The sequence below is a fragment of the Drosophila montana genome, unplaced genomic scaffold, assembly GCF_035044405.1.
Source record: "Drosophila montana isolate Dmon_TW-CO22-7 unplaced genomic scaffold, ASM3504440v1 contig_2716_1, whole genome shotgun sequence".
Classification (NCBI taxonomy): Eukaryota; Metazoa; Arthropoda; class Insecta; order Diptera; family Drosophilidae; genus Drosophila; species Drosophila montana.
This window is the reverse complement of record NW_026997587.1, coordinates 73398-97091: the sequence shown is the minus strand read 5'-3', so window position 1 is coordinate 97091 and position 23694 is coordinate 73398. Positions and strand designations below refer to the sequence as shown.

At 45.3% G+C, this 23694-nt stretch overlaps 8 protein-coding genes across 10 annotated transcripts; 5 read left to right on the top strand and 3 right to left on the bottom strand.

Annotated features, from left to right (window-relative positions):
• Nucleotides 1-23: 23 nt before the first annotated feature.
• Lcp9 (Larval cuticle protein 9) lies at nucleotides 24-1010 on the top strand. The gene is made up of 3 exons (XM_064684254.1): nucleotides 24-277; nucleotides 328-620; nucleotides 684-1010. Exons 2-3 carry the CDS (start codon nucleotides 609-611, stop codon nucleotides 945-947), a joined length of 276 nt encoding a protein of 91 aa, XP_064540324.1. The 5' UTR covers nucleotides 24-277; nucleotides 328-608; the 3' UTR covers nucleotides 948-1010.
• A 157-nt stretch (nucleotides 1011-1167) lies between these two features.
• On the top strand, nucleotides 1168-5822 carry egg (eggless). The gene is made up of 8 exons (XM_064684244.1): nucleotides 1168-2494; nucleotides 2557-2674; nucleotides 2730-3019; nucleotides 3080-3332; nucleotides 3391-3899; nucleotides 3958-4704; nucleotides 4757-5467; nucleotides 5530-5822. Exons 1-8 carry the CDS (start codon nucleotides 1235-1237, stop codon nucleotides 5734-5736), a joined length of 4095 nt encoding a protein of 1364 aa, XP_064540314.1. The 5' UTR covers nucleotides 1168-1234; the 3' UTR covers nucleotides 5737-5822.
• Nucleotides 5823-5959: 137 nt separating this feature from the next.
• Eps-15 (Epidermal growth factor receptor pathway substrate clone 15) lies at nucleotides 5960-13595 on the top strand. Of its 3 annotated transcripts, XM_064684236.1 has the most exons (13): nucleotides 5971-6115; nucleotides 6222-6374; nucleotides 6460-6696; nucleotides 6761-7527; nucleotides 7601-7922; nucleotides 7991-8080; nucleotides 8332-8394; nucleotides 8548-8745; nucleotides 8804-9250; nucleotides 9319-9507; nucleotides 9573-9644; nucleotides 11686-12292; nucleotides 12414-13595. In XM_064684236.1, the coding sequence occupies exons 2-13, from the start codon at nucleotides 6309-6311 to the stop codon at nucleotides 13136-13138; spliced, it is 3783 nt and encodes a 1260-aa protein (XP_064540306.1). In that variant the 5' UTR covers nucleotides 5971-6115; nucleotides 6222-6308; the 3' UTR covers nucleotides 13139-13595. The 3 variants fall into 3 exon arrangements, with proteins under 3 accessions (XP_064540307.1, XP_064540308.1, XP_064540306.1); XM_064684237.1 differs by lacking the exon at nucleotides 8332-8394 and having other exon boundaries at nucleotides 5960-6374; XM_064684238.1 differs by lacking the exons at nucleotides 11686-12292; nucleotides 12414-13595 and adding an exon at nucleotides 10072-11421 and having other exon boundaries at nucleotides 5961-6374.
• Nucleotides 13596-13702: 107 nt separating this feature from the next.
• On the top strand, nucleotides 13703-15559 carry GstE12 (Glutathione S transferase E12). Its single transcript, XM_064684241.1, has 3 exons — nucleotides 13703-13821; nucleotides 14691-14793; nucleotides 14876-15559. The coding sequence occupies exons 2-3, from the start codon at nucleotides 14699-14701 to the stop codon at nucleotides 15450-15452; spliced, it is 672 nt and encodes a 223-aa protein (XP_064540311.1). The 5' UTR covers nucleotides 13703-13821; nucleotides 14691-14698; the 3' UTR covers nucleotides 15453-15559.
• A 233-nt stretch (nucleotides 15560-15792) lies between these two features.
• On the bottom strand, nucleotides 15793-17738 carry LOC135429773 (neuralized-like protein 2). The gene is made up of 4 exons (XM_064684240.1): nucleotides 17478-17738; nucleotides 17095-17347; nucleotides 16730-17032; nucleotides 15793-16663 (listed from the first exon to the last, which is right to left on the bottom strand). Exons 1-4 carry the CDS (start codon nucleotides 17736-17738, stop codon nucleotides 16548-16550), a joined length of 933 nt encoding a protein of 310 aa, XP_064540310.1. The 3' UTR covers nucleotides 15793-16547.
• A 55-nt stretch (nucleotides 17739-17793) lies between these two features.
• On the top strand, nucleotides 17794-18401 carry LOC135429775 (uncharacterized). Its single transcript, XM_064684242.1, has 2 exons — nucleotides 17794-17929; nucleotides 17984-18401. The coding sequence occupies exon 2, from the start codon at nucleotides 17984-17986 to the stop codon at nucleotides 18344-18346; it is 363 nt and encodes a 120-aa protein (XP_064540312.1). The 5' UTR covers nucleotides 17794-17929; the 3' UTR covers nucleotides 18347-18401.
• Nucleotides 18358-19794, bottom strand: LOC135429777 (suppressor APC domain-containing protein 2). The gene is made up of 2 exons (XM_064684243.1): nucleotides 18877-19794; nucleotides 18358-18793 (listed from the first exon to the last, which is right to left on the bottom strand). Exons 1-2 carry the CDS (start codon nucleotides 19792-19794, stop codon nucleotides 18419-18421), a joined length of 1293 nt encoding a protein of 430 aa, XP_064540313.1. The 3' UTR covers nucleotides 18358-18418.
• Nucleotides 19795-20432: 638 nt separating this feature from the next.
• On the bottom strand, nucleotides 20433-23287 carry spz6 (Spaetzle domain-containing protein 6). The gene is made up of 4 exons (XM_064684265.1): nucleotides 23267-23287; nucleotides 21692-22011; nucleotides 21339-21632; nucleotides 20433-21265 (listed from the first exon to the last, which is right to left on the bottom strand). Exons 1-4 carry the CDS (start codon nucleotides 23285-23287, stop codon nucleotides 20629-20631), a joined length of 1272 nt encoding a protein of 423 aa, XP_064540335.1. The 3' UTR covers nucleotides 20433-20628.
• Nucleotides 23288-23694: the final 407 nt, after the last annotated feature.

Sequence of the window (23694 nt, the reverse complement as noted above, 5' to 3'; positions counted from 1 at the left end):
AAGGGATCTAGTTTGCGCGTCTTTCGAATTAGTTTCTATAATTCATTAATTAACTTATTTCAACAATTTTGTCAAATTTAACACTGGCACTAATATGACATGTAATTCCGTCTGGTTTATTCGCATCTCTTTTTTCAAAACCGGCTATTGCTCCAGCTAATTAGTCTGGTGCATTCGAAAAGAAAAAAGTAAGAAATGTTCAGCAAACCGGTCGAGTTATATATATATTATGGAAATTGAATTTTTTGGCGATTTCATTAAATGATATAACTGATAAGTAAGAACTAATTTTGCACATGCTCGGCATTTTGTTTTAAGATATTTTAGACTTTGCATTTGTGCGGCTTTGGATTTGGTGCAATTCTATTATAATCCATATATCATTAATAAAAAATGATAATGTTCATAATGGACATGACTGCATCGAAGACTCTGTGTTATTAACACAAACTGTTTAAGATCAAGTTTGATTAAATTTAGACCAGTCGTCGGACAAGTCGCGAAATGTCATCCGACTTTCGGATGACTATAAAAGCATAGCCAAATTGTGGATTTCATTAAGTTCTGTTTCGCAGTTTGCTGACTGACAACTGAGTATCCTTATTAACATGAAGTTTGTGGTTAGTATTAATATTCAAATTTATGTCTCTTTTGCAAAAAGACTATAACTATAATTTATTTAGATTGTCTTCGCCTGCCTTTTGGCCCTTGCCTACGCTGATTCTTCGACGGTTGTTAAAGAATACAATGAAGTGAATCCTGACAGCTTCAAATACGTCTGGGAAACTTCTGACGGCACCTCAGTTAATCAGGATGGGCAGCTGAAAGACCCTCACACTCTCTCTGTTAAGGGATCATATGAATACATATCAAAGGAGGGCAAGTCCATCAAGGTAACCTATACCGCCGATGAGAACGGCTACAAGCCCGACATTAAGCAGTCTTAAAAACTGACGGATCGTCGTAACGAAGATAAAAATTCAATAAATCGCATGAACATCTGAAACAAATTTATTTATTCAATTATTTCGAGCGCCAACTAGAAGAATCGAAATGAATGACTTGTTATGCTTCTTTTTGTTAATAGAGTGTTGGTAAACGCCACAATTAATCAGGCGTACAAATTTCGCAACACCGTTGTAGAAGCTGGTCTTGTTTTTTTTGCAGGATAGTTTTTAAAACATTTTCAATGGTATTTTTTGTAAAATAAAAGTTAATAATTTTAAAATACAATATGGCCACAGAGTCGGCTGCAATGGATTCCATGGAAAACGAGGATGCGGCATCAACTGAGGCAGCTGCAAGTGAAACACTTTTGCCGGCGAGGAAAACAACCACTGAGGGAGTAATTGAACCGTTGGTTGAGAAGGAGAAGACGAAGGAGGAGGAACAAACTAGCGGCGAAGAGCCAATGGCCTTGGATGACTTGCCGGGTGAGCCACCGATGGATTCAGCCTCTGAGCAAAGTGTCGAGCCTTTAGCCGCTGAACTTGAAGGAGACGAAACTAAAGTATCTGAAACCGACCACAGCATCGGAACAAAAGCGGATACAGCAGATCAAGACAAGAGCGTCAGCGAAATAACATTTAAAGAAGATACAGACTCTTCAATTGAACTGATCAGTAGCCCAACTACCGATCAGCCAGATGGAACAGACAAGGATAAAAGTTCTATTGAGGAAACTGATGCGACCTCAACAAAGGAAGATGCTGGCTTAGTAATTGATTCAACTGATGCGGCTAAGGTAATCGCAGATGATTTGGATAGCAGCGTTGAATTGATCGATAGCCCCGCAGTGGAAGAGCTGCCCGCCAAGGATAATTTACCGGATAGTAAGGTGGACAGCGACAGCAGCATTGAACTGATTAGCAGTCCGGACAAAGACCCTATTGAAGGTCCCAAGCAAGATTTATGCCCAGAGGAAGCAGCGTCTAAACCAGAAGCTATGGAGGCATCAAATAGTTTTCCCGACAACGAAGGAATAGGGGAAGAGCTTAAGCTAATTAGTAAGGATGACAGTACAGAGGAAGAAGATCCCAAACCAACAACTGAGTCCGATATAACTGTGCCAACTGAAACTACAATTGAAGAAATTGCGCCCACATCCCCCAGCGCAGATCCCCCCTTGCCAGATCAAATTCCAGTGCAAACTGATGATGTGCCCAATTCAGACAAATATGTACCAGAAGAGGAATCACAGCAAGCGGAGGCCATGGAAACAGAAACCTGCAAGGAAGACGTAGAAAATGGATGTCTCGTCGAGCTGCCAAAAGAAACGATCCCTGAAGGTGACACAAAAGAATCTCTGGAATTTGAGGCGGATAATGAAATCTACTACAAGAAGGATTGCCTCAATTGTAATTGCGAGAAGATGCATAAGCAATACGTTCGTGCCAGCCTGGCAGCGCTCAACTACTACAAGGTGCCCAGAAAGGCGCACAAGCGGCAGTACATCTGCCTGGGTTGCTATGACACGGCTATGGACATGTACGAGGTGAGTAGCTAACCACAAATATAAAACTAGGCATGGTATACTATACACCCAAAATCTTGTAGGACTATGCGGGCCATTTGGTGGCGAAGCAGCCGCTGTTGTTGCGCAGCTTTAACCAGGATCATGCAGACTTTGTAGCACTGGACAGCAGTGACGAGGAGGAGAACGATGAAGAGCAGGGTAAATGCACCCATAGCTTTATTAAACATATTAAAAAATCATTAAAAATTGGCAGACAAACCCGAATTCTCGGCAAATGATTTGGAGCTAATTGAAGAAGAGCTGGAGGATGCGATCAGGACTGTAATTGACAGGGTAGATTTGGACGATCAAATGGCTTGGTCCAAGAGCATATTGCAAGCAAAATCTCAGCGCATAAGCCGTGAACTCGAGCTTGCCAACGACGAGCTGAGTAAGCTGCAAAATATGGCCGACAAAATGCACTTCGCTTTGTACAGCTCTTGTCAAGTGGTGCACAAACATTTGCCGCCACTTGATCTGTACCAGAACATGAGTGATTATGTGGTGGGTGTAACTGATCATCAAAGAAAAATAAGATTATTAACTAGCTTGAATATCTTGCAGCAAGTGCCGCCAGCTGGTGAGATAGAGCGTCCGCCAATACAGCTCAATGAGACCTACTATGCGGTGAAGAACAAGGCAATTGCCAGCTGGGTATCGGTCAAAGTGATTGAGTTCACGGAGAGCACCACAGTGGGCGGCAACCTGGTTAAGAGCTACAAGATTAAGTATCTGAATACGCCATATCAAATGGTAAAGACCGTAACAGCCAAACATCTAGCCTACTTTGAGCCGCCGCCCGTGCGCCTGACTATAGGTAAACCGAATCTATTCATTCCCATTAATCTCCAATATTTACTATGATTGATCGGCAGGCACGCGTGTCATAGCCTATTTCAATGGCAGCACCTTGTCGCGCGGCAAGGAAAAAGGCGTGGTACCCAGCGCCTTCTACCCAGGCATTATAGCCGAGCCGTTAAAGCAAGCCAATCGCTTTAGATACCTCATCTTTTATGATGACGGCTATACTCAGTATGTTCAGCATAACGATGTGCGTTTGGTTTGCCAGGCATCGGAAAAAGTGTGGGAGGATGTGCATCCCGGCTCGCGAGACTTTATACAAAAGTATGTGGAGAAATACTCAGTGGATCGGCCCATGGTGCAGTGCACCCGTGGCCAGAATATGAATACGGAGTCAAATGGCACATGGTTATATGCGCGCGTGATCGATATTGATTGCAGTCTGGTGCAGATGCAGTTCGACGATGACAAGAATCACACCGAGTGGATCTATCGTGGCTCCCTGCGTCTGGGACCGGTGTTTAAGGAGACACAAAATGCGCTTAACAGCGCGAATGCCATGCAGCAGCATCGTGTGCCGCGCGTGAGTTGCACTAGATACCAAAACTTAATATTAATTATAATGCCAATTCTTTATTTAGCGCACCGAGCCTTTCATACGATACACCAAGGAGATGGAGACAAGCAGCAGACAGGTGAATCAACAAATGCGCGCCATTGCCCGTAAGAGCAGCGCGGCCCCGCAGAATGTTATTATGTCATCGTCATCCTCTGCTGCAGCGGCCGCTGCCAATGCTGCTGCTGCTGCAGCGCGCAACACTGTTCGCCATCTGAACAACTCCACCATCTATGTCGACGATGAGAATCGGCCCAAGGGTCATGTTGTCTACTTCACAGCCAAGCGGAATTTGCCGCCCAAAATGTACACACCGCATGAGTGCACGCCGGCCTGTTTATTCAAGATTGTCCATCGTCTGGATAGCTACAGTCCGCTGGCCAAGCCACTGTTGTCTGGCTGGGAGCGTTTGGTGTTCAAGCAAAAGGCTAAGCGCAACGTTGTCTATCGGGGCCCCTGTGGCAAGAGCTTTCGCAATCTGGCCGAGGTGCATATTTATCTGCGTGCCACGGACAATGTACTAAACGTGGAGAACTTTGATTTTACGCCTGATTTGCGTTGCTTGGCGGAGTACTCTATTGATCCCACTATAGTTAAGGAAGCGGATATATCCAAGGGTCAAGAGAAAATGGCCATACCGCTGGTCAACTACTATGACAACACATTGCCACCGCCCTGCACTTACGCCAAACAGCGTATACCCACAGAGGGTGTGCATCTGAATCTGGACGAGGAGTTCCTGGTGGGCTGTGATTGTGAGGACGATTGCTCGGTAAGAGAGTTAAGCTCTCATGTCCAACCCATCTAATGTGTTTTATTTGCAGGACAAATCAAAGTGCGCCTGCTGGCAGCTCACGGTTGCGGGTGTCCGATACTGTAATCCCAACAAGCCAATCGAGGAGATTGGGTATCAATATAAGCGTCTACATGAGCAGGTGACAACTGGCATTTATGAATGCAATTCGCGCTGCAAGTGTAAAAAGAACTGTCTGAATCGTGTGGTGCAGCATTCGCTGGAAATGAAGCTGCAGGTTTTCAAGACCTCGAATCGTGGTTGGGGCTTGCGCTGCGTGAACGATATACCCAAGGGTGCATTCATATGCATTTATGCCGGCCACCTGCTGACCGAGACTATGGCCAACGAGGGTGGCTTGGATGCAGGCGATGAGTACTTTGCCGATTTGGACTACATTGAGGTGGCCGAGCAGCTAAAGGAGGGCTACGAATCGGATGTTGAGCACTCGGCAACGGAAGAGGAAGAAGACACTAATGTGCCAGATCCGGAGGACGATGCTGACTTTACGCCCGCCAAGTATTATCAACCGCGCAAGAAGGATAAACTGCGTGTCTCCCGTAGCCACTCGACCCAATCCAATGAACCGGACTCTCAAGAGCGCGCGGTGATTAATTTTAATCCGAATGCAGATCTGGATGAAACGGTGCGCGAAAATTCAGTGCGACGACTCTTTGGGAAAGATGAGGCGCCCTACATAATGGACGCAAAGACAACTGGCAATTTGGGACGTTACTTTAATGTAAGGAGTGCGTACGTCACGATCTGCTCTCATAATCTATAATTATACTCTTTCGCTTGCAGCATTCATGTGCACCCAATTTGTTTGTGCAGAACGTTTTTGTGGACACGCACGATCTGCGTTTTCCCTGGGTCGCTTTCTTCTCGGCCAACCACATACGCTCCGGCACCGAACTCACTTGGAATTATAACTATGAGGTGGGCGTGGTGCCCGGCAAGGTTCTTTATTGTCAATGCGGCGCCACCAATTGTCGAATACGTTTACTTTAAATTATATATCTATATATGTAGTCTGCTGCTTCCAGTTGTTAAGCAATTAAGCACATTAAGAATAAAACTATAATTAAATTCATAAACATATTTTCAAGAAAATCATAAAATTATTTAATCAAATCGAATTTGAAATATTGAGCGTTAGGCATGCAGTGGCTCTCAAACTGCATGTAGTGCAGCCCTGCCGTCAGTGTTGGCAAAGCAGTAGCTGAGCGTAATTGTGATGTTGCTCAACACTAGTTAGAGGCCGATGCTGAAAAAGGCAAAAGCAAAATTAAATTTCAAGTGTGTAATTAAATTGTAGCCGTAATGTGCTCAACTGCAACACTTTAACTGTTCTAGTTGTACGTGCAACTCGCGGCGCTTTGAAATAAAGGTGGGTGGCCACCGTACAACAACACACACACGCTACTATTAGAGCGAGTTCCGCCCTCGCCTTACCCTTACACCAATAAGAGAAAAAAAAATCGATTTTGTGATAGTGATAACAGCGCTTACGCTTACAACTCGAGGCAGAGGCCGTTGCTTTTGCTGCATACAATTTGTGACTAATACCGAACGGAGTCAACATGAATTTGGATTTTGCTAGGGTGTGCGGCAAGCACAATCTCGTCTACGAGGCCTACTATAAACAGGTAACGCGTCCGCTGGAATTTCGGTTGCGGGCGATTTGCAACCCCTCTTATTGATTTTTTTCGCGCTTGTGCCAAATTTTTGTAGATTGACCCAAAGGGCACGGGTGCCATCGAAGCCATGACGGCCGCCAAGTTCTTGAAAAAGTCCGGTCTCAGCGATGTGGTGCTCAGCCGCATCTGGGATCTGTCCGATCCGAATGGCAAGGGTTTTCTGGACAAGCCAGGCTTCTTTGTTGCCCTTAAACTGGTCTCACTCTCGCAAGCCGGCCAGGTGGCCAACATGAACAACATCTACGTGGACACAGTCAATCCGCCGAAAGTGGTAAGTGATCAGAAAGTTATTACACAACAGCCAGGAACTAATCTGTGTCAACGTGCTTTTCCAGGGTGAAATACCAAAGGCAATACCCACCCGCATACAGACGGTGCCAGTTGCGAGCGCCGGTGCCTCCAGCGGGGACTGGACCATCAGCGTTATCGATCGCCTTAAATACGAGCAACTGTTCGAGTCGCTGAATCCGCAGAACGGTATGCTGCCGGGCAACAAAGTGAAGGGCGTGCTCATGGACTCCAAGCTGCCCATGAACATACTTGGCACCATTTGGGATTTAGCTGATCAGGATAAGGATGGCAATCTGGATAAGCACGAGTTTATAGTAGCCATGCATCTGGTTTACCAGACACTCCAGAAGCGCACAGTGCCCAGTGTGCTGCCGCCAGAGCTGCGCAAGGCGCCCAAACCCGCCATGCCACCGCCGCCAGCGGCAGCTGCTATTGTTGGCGCTCCCATGCCGCGAGCGCCGAGCGGTGAGGGTTTCGGCGATGCTGGGTTTGTGGCCAACTTTCCCAAAGATATTGCACCGCCGGCAGCAATACCACCACTGCCCGTCGCTGTACCACCCATGACGCGCATTCCACCGGTGGGCGCGGTTAGCTCACAGCCTCTGATACAAACTGATCCACTGATACCTATTGGAGCACCACCATCGGTGACGGCCAACGCTGATTGGGTGGTCAGCGCGAACGAACTAATTCGATTTGAGGAAATTTTCCGGCAGTCGGATTTGGACAAGGACGGCCTAGTGTCCGGTCTCGAGGTGAAGGACATATTCATTAAATCGGGTATACCACAACGCAGCCTCGCAGATATCTGGTAAGGATTGCAATGTAATATAACATAATTTAAATTTGCGAAACTAACCCATTCTGTTATATCCTTCAACCAGGGCGCTCTGCGACACCAATCAATCGGGCAAGCTGACCGTAGAGCAGTTCGCTTTGGCCATGTGGCTTGTGGAGCGCAAACAACGCGGCGTGGATCCGCCTCAGGTGCTCACAGCCAATATGGTGCCGCCGTCGATGCGTGCAATAGTCTCCGGCGTGGACATGCAGCCGCAGGAGGCGAAGCCAACCTACTCGAATCCCGAACTGGAGATGATATCGAAGGAGATTGAAGAACTGGCACGCGAGCGACGTGCCCTGGAAACGGAAATAGCACAAAAGGAGGCCGATGTGCGCATCAAAAATGGCGAAGTGCGCAGCTTGCAGGTCGGTAGCCCATAATCCTTCTACTATAATAAAGAAATGTACAATAACTGAGATCGTTTATTTTGCAGAGCGAATTGGACACTTTGACGGCCACGCTGAAGCAGCTGGAGAATCAGCGCGGCGAGGCACAGAAACGTCTGGACGATCTACAGGCTCAAGTAGTTATCGTTGCATGAAGTCTGCATTAATTTGCTTGAATTTTTGGGTTTACTTACTGCAGTTATTTATTAATAGTATTAGTTTACCTTTGACTTTTAAACGGGTTTAATTTGAATATGATTTCCATTTCCCTTTTCTTTACTATGTTCCTCCATTGTTAACACAAATTGGTACGCAATTATTTTACCCAAATTATTCATACTAAATTGGTGAATGCACTTTAAACTATTTAACTATACGTTACGTTAAGGTGACCCAAAATTTGGCCGTGCTGGCCAATGTAAGTCTTGACATTAACCGCACCAACAATCAGGTTTGTTTATTTATTATCGTTTTTGTTTGTGCTTTATGTGTTTGTATGTTTTTTTTTGTATATGTTTTGTGTTTATGTTTGTTTATTTAATTGTGCTAAGATATGAAAACAATATCTGATTTTAATTAATTTGATGTTTATCTGCTTTTGTAGGTCATTAAGATACGAGATCAGTGCCACAAGCAGGAGGAAACTATCAACGAACAGGAGGGTGAACTGAATGCTAAGCGATCGGAGCTGCAGAAGCTCAAGGATGAGGAGTCGGCGCTGCAAAAGGAATACGATAACAACAATCGCGAACTATCCAAGCTGACCAAGCATCTGCAGAATACTCAGCTGCAGATTAGCTCCGTAAATATGAATACATATTAATATAGATGAGTCTTTACTTGTATTTCAATTATTTTAGGTGCGCTCCATGGTCACCCAGCTGATGGAAACGCAGCGCCAAATGACCGATGCGCTGCTCATTTGTCGCGCCGCCATGGAGAATCAAAATGCTGAGCTAGTCTCGGAATATCAGCTAAAAATCGAGCCGGACTTTGATGATGCGCGCAAAACGCTGCAAAAAGAAATCGACATGTCCAAAGAAGATCCCTTCGAGGAGAATAACAGCGGTGCTGCCAACAAGGCTACCAATGGCTTTGGCAACGATCCCTTTAGCGGCCAGGCCAGCAAACCCACGCCCACCATTACCGGCGGCTTTGATGATAGTTTCAACATGAGCGCCGGCTTTGATAGTGGCTTTGATGCGTTTGGCCAGAGCAACACAAGTGGTTTTGGGCAAACGCAACGCAACGATCCATTTGGTTCTGATGCATTCGCTGCAACTAAATCCAATGCCATAACGCCAGAGGTGAGTGCTACTTAATACGATTTGCTTTGAACAATATAGTTTTTATATAAACGAATGCATATACACAGCCCGGCAAGGATGATTTTGGCAGCGATCCATTTGCGGCGCTGCATGCGCCCACGGGTCAGGGACAGGTGCTCAGTCCCAATGCGCAACGTTCAGGCCCACCACCCAGACCGGAGTCACCTAGTCCAGCATTGCCACCAAAAAAATCCAAGGTGCCGCCACCCAGACCAGCTCCACCACGCGCATCTCAGGTAAATGGACGAGTTTAACATAATCAAATAACTAATAATATCTGTTAATATTTGCTACGTTTTAGCCAACAAGCGGCTTCGGCTCTAGCGCTGGCGGCGGCGGAGGATTTGCTGATTTCGAAGACTTTGACAATAAGGTTGGTAGCAAGTTTAATGTACATTGGGATCGGTGGTAATGCATGCACACCGCACCACAGCAACAATTATTTTGTTAATTAGTTAAAGTTTTCACAATTGTTAAGTTTTCGTTTGCATTAACATGGCATTATATACACATATATATATCTGCGATTATTCAATTATTACTATCGTTATTAATTATTATCACTAACCCACCTCCAAATTGTTGTAGTTGTTTTAATTTTTGATTGACTAAATGCCACCAAACAAATAAACAAGCACTATTTTGCACATGTTATTTTCTTAATAGACCTTTTGAGTATCATTTTGCAATAATGTATTTAATATGCAAGAGGTATCTGTTCCTTAAACACATTGCCTTAACTCTGCTGCCCGTACGAAACTAACTATTTGCTTTCATCTCTTGCAATTCTCTATTTTCAGTGAACATCTTAATAACTATCATATTTCAATAAATGCATATAAATATATGTATATATATATATATAATTATATGTATATATATATATAAATAATATAACAAAGTTAATATAATAATACTAACAAACACTCACAAACACACCAAAACACATATTCAGTCAAAAGTTGAGCCTAGCAACAAATTTTAAGCGTACAAAACCTAATTGCATATAATATATATATAAACATTGCATATAAAATCCATATATCAGAGTTCGATTCGGCAGCGTATTCGTATTCGTATTGCACACAGGCCGTTAGAATACTCGCAATTTTCATGCCTAATTAGATAAATGTACTAAATCGAATTCGAAAAAAACCAAAAAATAACTCAATTGATATTTGAAGAACCCAGAAAAAGTTATGTCGTGTTTAATGTAGTCAAAGATTAAAGTTTTAAATTAATTGAACGTCACACTTTCAAATGTTATAATTATTATAATTACGTGCATTGCATTATTGAGATTTCTTTTCGTTTAAAGACCAAATAATCATATCTATTATTAATCATAAAAAGAATAATTCATACTTCGGAAGTTTAGTTTGAAGGAAATGCTAGTCGCAATATGATTGATAGATTGATATGTAACTCAATTAAGGAATTTAAATGCAAATTGTTGTTGTTTCTGCATATGATACTAAAGTTTATAGCAATTATACAAAACAAAATATTATATAATTGCTGTTCGAGACATCTACATAAGCGCATATACAACCTATGGATCCACATAATATATAGCTCGAATTTCATTAGCATGTAATTTCCAAGATTGCTTTACCCTGTTTATTGAATCATCATTTCCCAGAAACGAAAGTTACATTTAACTCTCGTACTCGTATTGCTTTCCAACTAGAGCTATCGAATCGGCCGGTTATTGAATCAAATTGTTAATGCCTTCAAAAGACACATTGCCATCGACTAGGCGTAGGGAGTTGTAGGAGTTGGATCGAATAACGGCAATTGGTAAACGATAAATGATAATCGAGTCCCACACAGAACTATTTTTTTTGTATGTTACGACGATATTTGTTTGAAAGATATACTATATACTACAACCACGAAACTGTTCAGATACCGAAACCTAAAGCTTCCCGTACATTGATTTTAATGTTTAATAAATACATACATACTTATACATATAATGGGTACCCTACTAATGTGTAACATAAACAAGTTTTTGCATTAATTAAACAAGATAAATATCTATGTTCGACATCATTAATAATAACAATTATAATACATACTATAACAAGTGAGTTATGATAAACCAAAAAATATAACCATAACGAAAATAAAGAAACATTTTTGTCGCATCCGGTTATATCAGCTTTGTTTTATCCAGGTGTGCTCCTCTCTCTTCCACAGCAGCTACATAGCTTAAAGTGTGTTTAATTTTTTTTTTAATCTTTTCTGGTTTTTGGTTTGAACTCCTCACTGTTGTTTGTATATACACTGATAGTTTGTTTTTATTATTTGTTTTTTTTTTTTTTAAATTAATTTGATTTATGTTTATTTTTATTCCTTCCACACACAAACACGCCGATTTTTTTTTCTGCTCATTTCACCCACTGACACAGCTACAAAACATTCCAATCGGTAACTCGAATACCAACACGCCAACACCAGCGTTAAGCGCCACGCTGCTCGATAGCTTCTCGCTGTTCGATGATCCGCAGAGTCAAAGCCAGAGTAAGGGAGCCAGTACTAGTACACAAACACTGCCACTGCCACTGCCACTGCACCACCCACAAGCCTCCCAGCACACACTGCTATCGACATCATCGACATCGACATTGGCATCGGCATCGACATCGGCATCGACATCAACATTGACATCAGCACCCGCATCAGCCTCCACACAGGTCAGCACAAATAACCAACATTTGTCGCGTTCCAATACACCGCTGCAGACACAGGCAACAGCGGTCACAGGAACTGGAACTGGAACAGGCGCAGGATCACTGACGGGCCTCTTTGATGCCTTTGGCGGCGGCAGCAGCAAGCAGGCAGCGACGCCAGTGCCTGCAGTTATACAAGGGCCAACAGATTTTAAGGATGATCCCTTCAAGGACTATCGCTATGAAGATCCATTCAATATCAAAGATCCCTTTGCAGACGATGATGAGAGTACATCCGCGGGCGGAGCTAGCAAAAAGAACTTTGCCGAAGACTTTAGCTCGGAGGGTGAGTTGGAAATGGCTTTAAACAAAGAACAAGAACGATGGGGTTTATGGGCTTGGAGATGGCCACTTCTATGCTACTTCAAATTATAAAAACTATACTCATAATTCTTTTCCACTTGCAGATGAACTCGCATGCAGGCCCGTTAATAACAATAACAAATCAAAGACGGCCACGCCGCTCAGCAGCGAATTGTTGCAACAATTTGATGCATTCAATCTGAATGCCAGTCCGGCGCCATCGCATCATTCGAGCGCATCGCAACCCAAGGCGCTGGATGCATTCGCCGACTTTGATGACTTTGCGCTGGAGAAGCCGCCAGCGGCGCGAAGGACAACGCAGAGCAATGCAAATGTGAACAAACTAAATGATTCCTTTTTCAATGCATTTAATGATGATAATTTCAATGACAACAACCTGGACACCCTGAAGGCCAAGACCAATAACGAACAAATTAAGACCAAGTCGCAGGTGGCCGCTTTTGATGCATTTGCTGCCGTCAGCAGCGCAACGACGACAACAAAGGACTCCAAACTGTTTGATGCCTTCAATGACAATTTTGAGGATAGCTTCAGCTCCAATAAGCTCACCAATTCGACCACTCTGGACAATAATTTTGCTAAATTTGATGCCTTCGATGCACACAATTTCTCCAGCGACTTTGGCAAATCCCTCGACGACAGCAACGCCAACAAAAGCAAACACAATGGCAGCGCCGCCGCCGCCGGCAAGAAGATGAAAGAGGCGCTGGGCAAGCCGGCGGATAAGTTTGCGGCGGACTATTCAAAGCCCGAGAGCTTTGATGCCGATCTGGAGGAGGCGCTAAAGCGCAGCATGCTGGACAACTGATTGGTTCTCGAATCCAAAAACACAGAAATTGGTTGAAATTGGTTGAAACAACAACAGATACAAATGTGATGTTGCATACGAACAATCTCTAAATAACGACACGAGTGTCCGCAATAACCAGATATAGCTGTGCTCCGGTTTAAAGCAACTTTCCAAATCGTTAAATATTATTGCTTTCAATTGTTATAGTTTATTTTGTGCTCCATAATGAACACTGTATGGCAATTGTCATTGTGTATTATATCTACATATATATGTATATTCCATAGTGTATATGTTGCGGATACATTGAATGTCGTAAGGCGAAAGCAAAAATCCCAAAATGCTGGTATTATATTCATTATATCATATTTAATAGTTAATATATAATCGACATACTCGTTGACGTGCTTCTTATAACGCGTTTACACGCATGTACACCAAAACTCTATGAATAAACCAAGAGAAATATACTAAACGCCTCTCGCACACTAATACATACATACATACATACATTCATAGTGTATATTTGAGATCCGAGTTCTAAGCTCTGGCGCGCGCTCTCTTCTACACCCACTCTCTCATTTTATTCACTGAGCGCTGCTCGCACAAATTTGTTACGCGATTCGTTTTCAGTCACGTTTCCGAGTTCAAAGCGAGCGGTCATAGAAAAAAACGAACTTGTTGCTATTTGTGTACAATTTGTAAGTATATAGTCTATATAGATTGGATGCGCAAAATCCCCATACAACATAGAGGGAACTCCTCTAAATTATATACGACTTGTATATTGGCGTTATTCTCACGCCAAGCACACACGGGCGCACACACGTACAAATAAACGCTATAAAACAACAATTTGCCGGCACGGCAAGTGTTGTTGTGTGGGTTTTAAAAAAAATAAAAAGGCACGATCTGGCCGTTTTTTTCCTATTAGTTTGTGCATATATGTATGTGTGTGCGTGTGTGTGTGTAAGTCTGGCCCCTTACTAATTAAATTTATATTGTTTGTGCTGCGCTCTGTCGCTTTTTCGTCTATGTGAACATACACATGTACATATGTGTGTTTATATATACATATATATATATATATATATGTGTAGCTACTGTGTATATTAACTGGGTGTACAACATTTTGCCGGTCAGCAGATAACATGCAGATAGTCCGATTTGTACAGGGTATATGCAGTGAAAGCTCTTCTAGCGGACTGCTACCTGTGGCATAAATAAGAATATGTAAATATATGAAAATATGTTTGTATTATTTGTTTGGCATATCGCCGAACAAGACAGACGGGGACTGCAGCTGTCCGCTTAAGCGAGCTTTCACTGTACACACACATACATATGTTATGTGCTTGATATCGGCTTATCGGCTGTGGGTTATCAGCTATTATTGTGCCATAGAGGCAAGCATACAATCGTAAACATAGCCAAACCTGAGGCACAGGGTAAACGCTGGCCTGTTACCTGGAGGTGTTTGGCTACGTGAGCGAAGTAAACAATTACTCATGCCCTGAGCTTATGTGTTCTACATTCCACTAAATATCTAATATTATTTTTTATCACTTAGTTTGAGCCATGACGAAGCCAGCCGTATACTATGCGACACTGAGTCCCCCCTCGCGCGCCGTCTTGCTCACAGCCAAGGCGATTGGTCTTGAACTTGAACTGCGGTAGGTGCAAGATCCCCTTCCCCTCCTCCTCCTCAGCCCGCTTACAATGCATTTAGCCAATTAACAAAAACTTTTTTCACAGCCCAATTAACCTACTGAAAGGTGAACATCTGACGCCAGAGTTTCTGAAATTGAATCCACAGCACACGATTCCCACAATGATCGATGGCGATGTCACCATCATAGATTCGCATGCCATATGCTCCTATCTGGTTGAGAAATACGGCAAGGGACACGAGTCCCTCTACCCCAAGGATTTGGTGCAGCGCGCCAGTGTGGATGCACGCCTACATTTCGATTCGGGTCATCTGTTTGCCCGTTTGCGTTTTCTCTATGAGCCTGTGCTTTACAATGGCTCCACAGACTGCTCCATCGACAAGATAGCGTACGTGCAGAAGTGCTATGAGATACTGGAGGGCTTCCTCAAGGATCAGACATACCTATGCGGCAATGAGGTGACCATTGCTGACCTTTGTTGTGTGGCCACCGTGACATCCGGAAATGATGTGGCGCCCATTGATGAGTTCAAGTTTCCCAAGGTGCATGCCTGGCTGAAGGCTCTGGCTGAGCTGCCCTATTACAAGGACGTCAACGTGGAAGGTGCTGAGGAGCTGAAGGCGCTCTTCAAGGCCAAACTGGCCGAGAATCGCTCCAAGTAGTAGCAGTTACATTTATGCAATATATATATGTATAAACACTACGCGGGCGTTGCCTGGCTCATATTTCCCGCCAGTTGGAAAATAAAATTTTAAGTTTTTACAAAGTATCATTAATATATATCAGGTAAATGAAGTAAAATCATCATCAATGATATACTTTATAAGCCCGTTCGAATCACGGCTATCGATTGGCATTCGAAGAAATCAACTCAAATTTAATTCTTAAACTCAAAGTGCAAATAGCTTCCCATCTCTTATTCGGTGTTGCGGTAAACAAAGTTAAGTTTTACAAAAAATTCAATAATTTCCTTTTATCTTTATTATATTAATACACATACAATTTAGGTCCTATTATATTATGTCTTTATTACATACAATGCACATACACTTTTATCCCTTATTATATTATATCGTGTTATTACATAGAATTTACATGCTACAATATTGTAATTATATCTTACATTACATTTAGCAACAATATTCTTAAAGGTACATAACGGAAACGGAAGTCGCCCTGGGATAGACCGAAACGGCATAAAAGGCAGATCGGTGCTTGGTTTTTGAGATACGGCTTTTGCGAATTTAAATAGGGTTCGGTTTCTTTCGTTCTTTATGTTTAAGCAGAGCGAGTTGTACATATTCATTGGTATGTACGTAATTAGACGGGGAATTGAGTAAAATACATGTGATGCTTTCAAAAAATATTCTACATATATAAAATATAAATATAAAGAACTGGTATCACGGAACCAAAGTATTATAAGCTATATCTACAGAATGAAAAATACAAATTCGTTTGAAATATCCATCAACACCGTTGAGCCGTCGGAGAAACAGCAACAGTTTGTCTCCCCCACTTGAGAGCCACCTTTTTATTGAGCACGGCAGGCTGAGAGGATGGGGAGGGACGGGCAAGCAACGTGTACGCCAGAGGCGCTTGTGAGGAATGAAAAGTCAATGAACGGCACTTCAGCTGCCTACGATGCGTATAAAATATATAAATGGGTAAACAGGCTATCACGACGCACGCTCATGCACAAACAACACTCTATTACATAAAGTGTGTCTGTGACTGTGTGCCTTGTCTCTCAGTTCCTAATCTCGGCGCAACAAGAAACGCTTGATGCTCTCCGGCAGCGGCAGCCGCGCAATGGCGCCAGTTGCGATGTGCTCCAGTATAACATTGCGACAAGCACTTTGCAAGGACAGAACTGAAAAGGGATGTTTTTTTTTTTTAAATAGGCGAAACCAATTACGAACGAAATCCGATTACTTACTGCCCTCCAACTGTATGATGCGTATTTGCTTGGTTGTGCCATAAACATCAATAACAACATATAAAGGTGACCTATTTAGTGGTATATCCTTGGTGACTGGTCCTCTGTCCACGCCATTGATAATGAAGTGCAATTCGCCCTGGGATGCGTCATTCTCCGTGGGCACATACATAATGCCAATGCGTGAGCCTCTGTCGGTGAGCAGTATATCGGAGTTGCCATTGTCCATCGAGGGTCGCAACAGCCGCTTGGGCAGTAATCCACGCGGCGTACGTACATGCGTTGCATCGCCCAGTAAATTACCTGTGGAACGGAAGCAGTTGTCAATCCGAGTCATTTTGGTGGATACACCGAGATGCACTTACGATGTGGCGGCTCATTTGGAATGAGCTCCACATTTTCGCCGGTTTGCTCCTGACGTTGATTCATCTCGAATTTTGAGATCGGATATATCCAGCTGTTGCCCAAATTGGCCAAGTCGGGCAGTGCAAAATGAGGTAATCCCTCGCTGCGCATGCCGATGACATTCGGTGTCAGCTCCGTAAGGCCCAGTCGCATGTGGCCCGACCAGCCGCGTTCAATTTTCTCAATCTCCACTAGAAAGATTTCGCCGGGCGCCTGCAAAAAAACAAACAAATAAACTAAATCAATTAACATGCTTGGCTCATCCAAGTGCCGCCTGCCGCACACACATACATCCGCATAGATACATATAGATTTCTTTCGAATGAGTGCGATTTGTGCTTACCAACGGTCGCTCGGAGAATGTGAGTGCATCGGCGAAGCTGGTGCGCCGAAAGGCGACTGTCGCATCGTCATCTAATCGTATGTTAGAGCCGTGGTATGGATGAAACCGAAAGAGCTGACGTTCCCACACACCAGCACCAGTTGTTGCGAGTTTTGCATCATTCATTATTGCTGCGGCATCGATCTGTTCTCGGTCCGCCTCGTTGTTGCCGGCAAAGTCGGCTAGATGCGGCGCCTGGTGGTTGTCATCAACGGCATCCATGTTTTGTAGTATTATTTATTTCTACCATATGTATTTTTTATTTGTGTAAATTTTTAGTTGATCAGAGGTTGACGTCCAACAGTGTTGAGCAACGTCAAATTGCTGCCGCACAGTGTTGACAAACGCACACTTCTCCTTTGACGTAACAGCGCACAGCTGATTGCAGCAGCAGGCAAGCAGCAAAGAAAAAGGTAAATTATCGAAATAACTTGCAATAAATATATAAAGTAAATAAATACCCACAGATGCGTATACCAGGGGCTCTATATGCGGCACGCGGTCGAGCGCCACAAAACGAAAAGGAGGTGCCATTCCAGGAGATATTGCCACTGCGGCTGAAAAACACAGTCAGTGGCAAGGCCGATTCCGGCTCCGATGTGGCATGCCTGCAGGAGATGGGTGTGCTCTTTGCCTGCCTGAAGGACAACGAGTTTGTGGAGAAGTATTGCAACAAGGAGATCAACCAGTTCCAGAAATGCTACAAATTCTACATGGACCGCAAATTCGAGGCGAAAAAGACCGTCAACCAGGGCATCGTGCAGCCCGGCAATAATCTAAACTACAAACAGTTGAACAAATACATGAGACGCTTCCCGAATCCCCAATAGTAGCAGCTACTGCTTTGCTAAGCATTACAATATATGTTCAAATATTTACAAAGTCTTTTAAATTGTTTTTGCTTAGTAGACGACATCCGCATCGCCCAGTCCCGCAGAGGATTGGCTCACAGGCGAAGGCTGGCTCAGCACAAAGTCCGATATATTTCGCGTGTGTGCCGCACGCAGGTTGTGGAACTGTGTATGCTGCTGCTGCTGCTGCTCATATAGCTCCGACATGAGCGCCTGCTTCTCGCAGGCCAGCAGCTCGGCATCGTTGGCGGCGTACGGCTTAAAGTTAAAGTGCTGCAGGGACTTGCGGGGCAGCGCCAGATTAATGTGCAGTGGATAGCCGCCGTGCTCCCAGGTGTCTGTCAACAGGGCCAAGCTGCGGTTGGCTTCCAGGACGCGAGCACGCTGATAGTTGAGTCTCTCCTGCTGCAGCTCAGACCATTGCTCCTGCAACGCAGTTAAATGTTGCATATATATAAAGTGTTACTATATATATATTTTGTAGTTATAGCTGATAGCATGGCACTTACGAATCGCGTGCCCAGACGTCCAAAATACTTGATCTGCTCCTGCACGTTGAGCACCTGCTGCATATAGAAATCTCGCGCCTTCTCCACGCCATCCAGCCCAAACAGCAGCAGCTCCCGCTGCTCCTCCAGATGCTTCAGTCGCTTCAGCATGTTATAGTCTATGCCGTGCTGCAATGTGTGCCGGCGCGATTCACGTCGCTTGTTATTGGACTTCTTGGGCGGCAGCGCCAGCGTCAGGCTGCCCAGCGCATAATCCGTTGCCGATGTGGAGGAGGAGCCGCCATCGGCGGAGCCGCGATGCTCGAATTGCTCCCGTGCAGTCTTCAGGCTCTTTTGCTCGCTGTGCATCAGACTCAGCTGCCAGTTCTGCAACGCGTTGCGTATGTCCGCCTTGGCCAGCGGCGGGCCAGTTGTCGACTGTCGCGGCGGTTTTGGCGGCGGCGCTGGCGTACCATAGTCCTCGTCATGCTCCCGCTCGGGACTCAGCGGTGGCGGCGTGCTTAGCGTGAGCTGTGAGCGCGGACGTACCTTGGCCGTGGGCGCACCGCTGTCCATGGCCAGGCCCAGCAGCTGTGGCGCCGACGGCGGACGCGGCGGCTTGATCAGCTTTTCATGGACTTGTATCTGCGCCTGTGTCTGCTGCTGGTTGCGCAACAAGCACAGCTTCAGGCCAGCACAGAAGCGCTCGAAGGATAGCAGGCCGCTGGGCGGCGTCACACGGCGCAGCGAGTCGAGCACGCCCTGCGGCAGCCCCTTGGAGCCATCGTCCTGCCAGCCCTTCTCAATGTCCGCATAGCGCACATAGCCGCTGTGCTTATCATCCAGAATGTCGAAGAGCTTCTTCATGGACAGCACAAACTGTTTGGGCAGCGCGTCCAGCGAGCTGAGGCTGCCGCTCTGGCTGCCATTGGACAGCATCTTCTTAAAAATTAACCAAAAATCAAAACCAAATGGAAAGTCGTGCATAAATTGAATATATATCAAAGATTTCGCCCACACTAGCAGTTGCGCTCAATGCATAATTTTGAATAAGCATTTGCATAACGAAAGGCAACGAACTTCGCAACTAATGAGCCCAAAGACAAAGATGTGAAAGATCAGAGCGCGTTGGCTTTGTTGATAAACAAACAATTTTCAACAATTTCTGCCAAATTACTCACTTGTTGCGGAAACTGGAAACTGGAAACACAAAATGCAAGCTGCGAGATTCTGAGGCCGTTCGTCAAGGCTTCGTTTGCTTGGGCGCCTGCTGCCTGCCTTGGCTTGCACAACTATTTTGTTGTTTGTGGCTATGTAATGCAGCTCGGTTTTCTGCGGCACCATCCACATCCAAACCCAACCGACTGGTTGGGAAGACTGCAGAGTCGCGCAGCGCGCACGCATGCGCAACTGGTTGAGCGGCTGGCGGGACAGGTTTTGGTCTTACACACACACACATACACACACACATGCAGCACTTCAACATAGCAGAACGCGTGCCAAGCTGTAGCTCTTGTGCCCAGGCAGAAATCACAGTGGTACAATTATAGCAGAAATATTTATTAGTAGAAATTCAATTCAGTCAAGGATAGCTAATTGCTTACTTTAATATATTTATATATGTATACACATATTATTCATGTATTTTCTTTTTGTTTTGCAAGAAATGCAAACTCTGCGCAGCCCGTGCTCGGATCGCTAGAATGAGCATTTCATGCCGCACACACGCTCGTGCCTCGCTCTATATGCTAAGGGTTACGTTTAACTAGGAGCCTACAAATCGGCGACGGACTTTCGGCGCACGTATTTGGCAAAGTAATCGGGACGCCAGCACTTGCAGCTGCCGGGTATCAAGAACCAATCGTAGTAGAGTCGCACCTGGAAGCAGCCCAGCTCGTCGTGCCCGTCGCAGTGCGCATCCTGTGCCGCATTCGGTGCGCCCGCCGTCAGTGCAGCCGTGCTGCCATCGGAGGCGTTGGCCACGCCCGCCCGCTTCTGCAGATACTGTTGATAGGCCTGGAAGTCCTGCACCGAAGGCGCCGGCGTGGTCGTGCTGCTGCTGGGCACCGTGTCCTCGGCATTGGGATAGAAAATCTCCGCGACCAGCAGGCTAACCCAGCGCGGCGAGGAGAGACAGCCGCCGTCCAGGTAATGGCAACGCGCCTGGATGCAGCGCGTCACCTCCACGGTCTGCGTGAAATAACCCTCGTAGGGTATCTGCACCACATAGCGCCAGGCGCCTTGATAGTTCTTCGCGAACACAGGCGTCGCATACTCCACCTTGGCCGGGCAGGGCGTCGGCGGTCCCTCATAGCGTATGGGCCCGACCTCCTCGCGACGTTCCGCTGTCTGAGCAGCGGGCACAGCGGGACTCGAGTCGCCCTGAATGGCGCGATAGAGTGTGCAAAATCTGTGTTAACGAAATCAAGGCAGAAACTCGTTAAGCCACAAGAGCTTGACTTGGAATTCCGGTGAGGACTTACACGCCACCGCCATCGCAGAATTTGCGTGGCTTGCGCTCCTCGACGGCGCGTCGCTGCTGCTGCTGCTGCTCCTCGTCCAGGGCGGGATCAAAGTAGCTATACTCGTTGGACGCAACGCCATCCGGCAGACTCCGGGTGACGCGTGCCGCATAATGCCGATCGATATTGTTGTTGTCCAGTTGATCGACCGGCTCGTCGCGTATGATTTGCGTTACCTTGGGCAGCGTGTCGTCCGCCTTCAGCACGGGCAGCGTCTTCGACAGAAACTTCAAGGTCTGATTGCGTATCAGTTCGCTGCGAGCAAGAAACATTTGAGCAATTGACCTGGAGCTAATCTTGGACTTTGCACTTACAAGGGATACGGCTCGCCCAGGACATTCTGGCCGAGCGGATTTCTAGGTATTTGGCCCTTATTCAAATCGCCGCAAATATTGTGCACAGACACCGCCGACTTCTTGCCCGTGGCAACATCCCGGCAGTCCGCATTGATGAACGTGTACGGCGGTGGACGGACGCGCGGCGGCACCGCATTTGGTGACTCCACGAACGCATAGTAGCCCTCCGGCGGCTCCTCGCCGTAGTCTGTTTGCGACGCCTGCGACGGCGACTGCGACTGCGACTGCGGCAGCTGGCCCGTCGACAGCTGGGCGAGCAGCAAAAAGCTGAGTATTTTCTAAAAACAAAAGGACAATTAAAAACTAGTTTTAAGAAATAGCAATTTCAAATTAATTGCCAACTGAATGGAGAGCTTTGTCGGCTTTGAGTCTGGCATTGGCCATGCTCCGATGCGGGCACAATGACGCGCTCTCAGTTGGCGAAAGCGCGAAAGTTGTTCGCCAGCATCAAAATAAACAAACCCAAACAACAACAACAACAACAACAACAAAGAATGGCACTGACCAAGCCGACTTACTTTTGCATCTTAATCTCATTTGTTAGGTACTTGAGCAGGAAAAAAACTTTCCCTGAAATTCTGTCAGCGTTTTTTCTTCTTCTTTTTGTTTGAATGAAATCAAAAGTTTTCAGAATGTCTCAAAGTGTTCACAGAGTTCACAGCTTCGGGGGGCGGCGGGTTTATTCGGGTCAAGTGACTTTTCCTACCATTTTCGAACAATTGGGCCAAGTTATTTGAACATATTTCTCAGACTCCCAACTGGGAGAGTCACAGAGTCCATGGCTCAGCAATTTTGTATTTGATGCGGGTGCTCGGCTTTTAGTGCTTTGCATCTCGTTTCGTGACATGATTCACAGCCACAATTCGGCATTCCGACACACCGAAAATTGGGTCAGACGCGGCTTTTGTTGCTGTTGTTGATTTTGATTGTTGTTCTTGTTTTTTTTTTTCTCATACTTTGCTTTTTATTTATTCTAATGAGCAACGCGTCGCGGTCGTTGTTGTTGTTGTTTTTGCCACTGTCACCATCTGGTTATGTGAAACTCGTTCTGCTTTTTCGAAATGTGTGTGCCCTTTTGGAATGGTTCCCTTGCCTAATTGCAGCTCCCAGTGCTCTCGACCTGGCTAAGTGCAACTGCTGCTGTAACTGTCCGAGATTTTACTGCTGTTTCTGCACAAGTTAATGACTATATTTAAAGGCTGACTTTAAAGCAAAGCACCGCTGGTCAACGGGGCCAGAATTTGTCGCTAGCTTGTGTGTGTGTGTGTGTGCCATTAAATTGTTCTAAATACGTTTTAGCTAACGGGAAAGTTGCTCCACGCCAGGCTTACGCCGAGTGTGCGTGTGTGTTGGTGTGCGTGTGGCTAGAGCCAATTGGCCCGTCACTTTAATTCATTAGCATGTCTATGTATAAGCTGTTCCAGAATTTAGTTTAACAGTAAATTCTTTTGCCTGTTCGCAAGTGCAAAACAAAAGACTTAGGCAACGAACTAGCTTTGAGGTAACTTTTTGATACATTGTTGCAGTACTTACCACGAGTAAACGATAATCCATGTTTGCCACCTCCAGCTCCAAGTGGCCAACTTTAATAGTCTTTTATTAACTTGCACAGCAAAAGCGACTCTCACACAGACAAGAATTTTCCTTTTCCCTTAGATATTTGCGTGCGCAACACAGAACTCGACGCGGCAAGTGCAGCAACTGAACTGAGGCTCTGCATGCGCAGTTAGCAGACATTGAACCTCTGTTGTCTGTGAACTTGGCCAACAGCTAGAGGAAGCGCGAGAGAGAGAGGGAGAGAGAGATTGGGAGAGTCGAGTGGCCACAGAAAGCGTAAAGAAAGCTTTGCTTCAGAATTCTGCAGAAGACAACTTGAGACAACTTTCGACAAAGCTGACTGTGGCAAGAACTGCGGCATGCTTTTGGGAGGCTCCGGAAAACGCGTGTAGCATATATTCAGG

Coding starts and splice junctions, on each gene's coding strand:
- egg (XM_064684244.1), top strand. CDS start 1,235: ATGGCCACAGAGTCGGCTGCAATGGATTCCATGGAAAACGAGGATGCG. Junction 3,020..3,079: donor AGAACATGAGTGATTATGTG/GTGGGTGTAACT, acceptor AATATCTTGCAG/CAAGTGCCGCCAGCTGGTGA. Junction 3,900..3,957: donor AGCAGCATCGTGTGCCGCGC/GTGAGTTGCACT, acceptor TTCTTTATTTAG/CGCACCGAGCCTTTCATACG.
- Eps-15 (XM_064684236.1), top strand. CDS start 6,309: ATGAATTTGGATTTTGCTAGGGTGTGCGGCAAGCACAATCTCGTCTAC. Junction 9,251..9,318: donor CCAATGCCATAACGCCAGAG/GTGAGTGCTACT, acceptor GCATATACACAG/CCCGGCAAGGATGATTTTGG. Junction 12,293..12,413: donor CGAAGACTTTAGCTCGGAGG/GTGAGTTGGAAA, acceptor TTCCACTTGCAG/ATGAACTCGCATGCAGGCCC.
- GstE12 (XM_064684241.1), top strand. CDS start 14,699: ATGACGAAGCCAGCCGTATACTATGCGACACTGAGTCCCCCCTCGCGC. Junction 14,794..14,875: donor GGTCTTGAACTTGAACTGCG/GTAGGTGCAAGA, acceptor CTTTTTTCACAG/CCCAATTAACCTACTGAAAG.
- LOC135429773 (XM_064684240.1), bottom strand. CDS start 17,738: ATGGATGCCGTTGATGACAACCACCAGGCGCCGCATCTAGCCGACTTT. Junction 17,348..17,477: donor CATTCTCCGAGCGACCGTTG/GTAAGCACAAAT, acceptor GTTTTTTTGCAG/GCGCCCGGCGAAATCTTTCT. Junction 17,033..17,094: donor TCCAAATGAGCCGCCACATC/GTAAGTGCATCT, acceptor TCCGTTCCACAG/GTAATTTACTGGGCGATGCA.
- LOC135429775 (XM_064684242.1), top strand. CDS start 17,984: ATGCGTATACCAGGGGCTCTATATGCGGCACGCGGTCGAGCGCCACAA.
- LOC135429777 (XM_064684243.1), bottom strand. CDS start 19,794: ATGCTGTCCAATGGCAGCCAGAGCGGCAGCCTCAGCTCGCTGGACGCG. Junction 18,794..18,876: donor GACGTCTGGGCACGCGATTC/GTAAGTGCCATG, acceptor ACTGCGTTGCAG/GAGCAATGGTCTGAGCTGCA.
- spz6 (XM_064684265.1), bottom strand. CDS start 23,287: ATGGATTATCGTTTACTCGTG. Junction 22,012..23,266: donor TGGATTATCGTTTACTCGTG/GTAAGTACTGCA, acceptor TTTTGTTTTTAG/AAAATACTCAGCTTTTTGCT. Junction 21,266..21,338: donor TTCTGCGATGGCGGTGGCGT/GTAAGTCCTCAC, acceptor TCGTTAACACAG/ATTTTGCACACTCTATCGCG.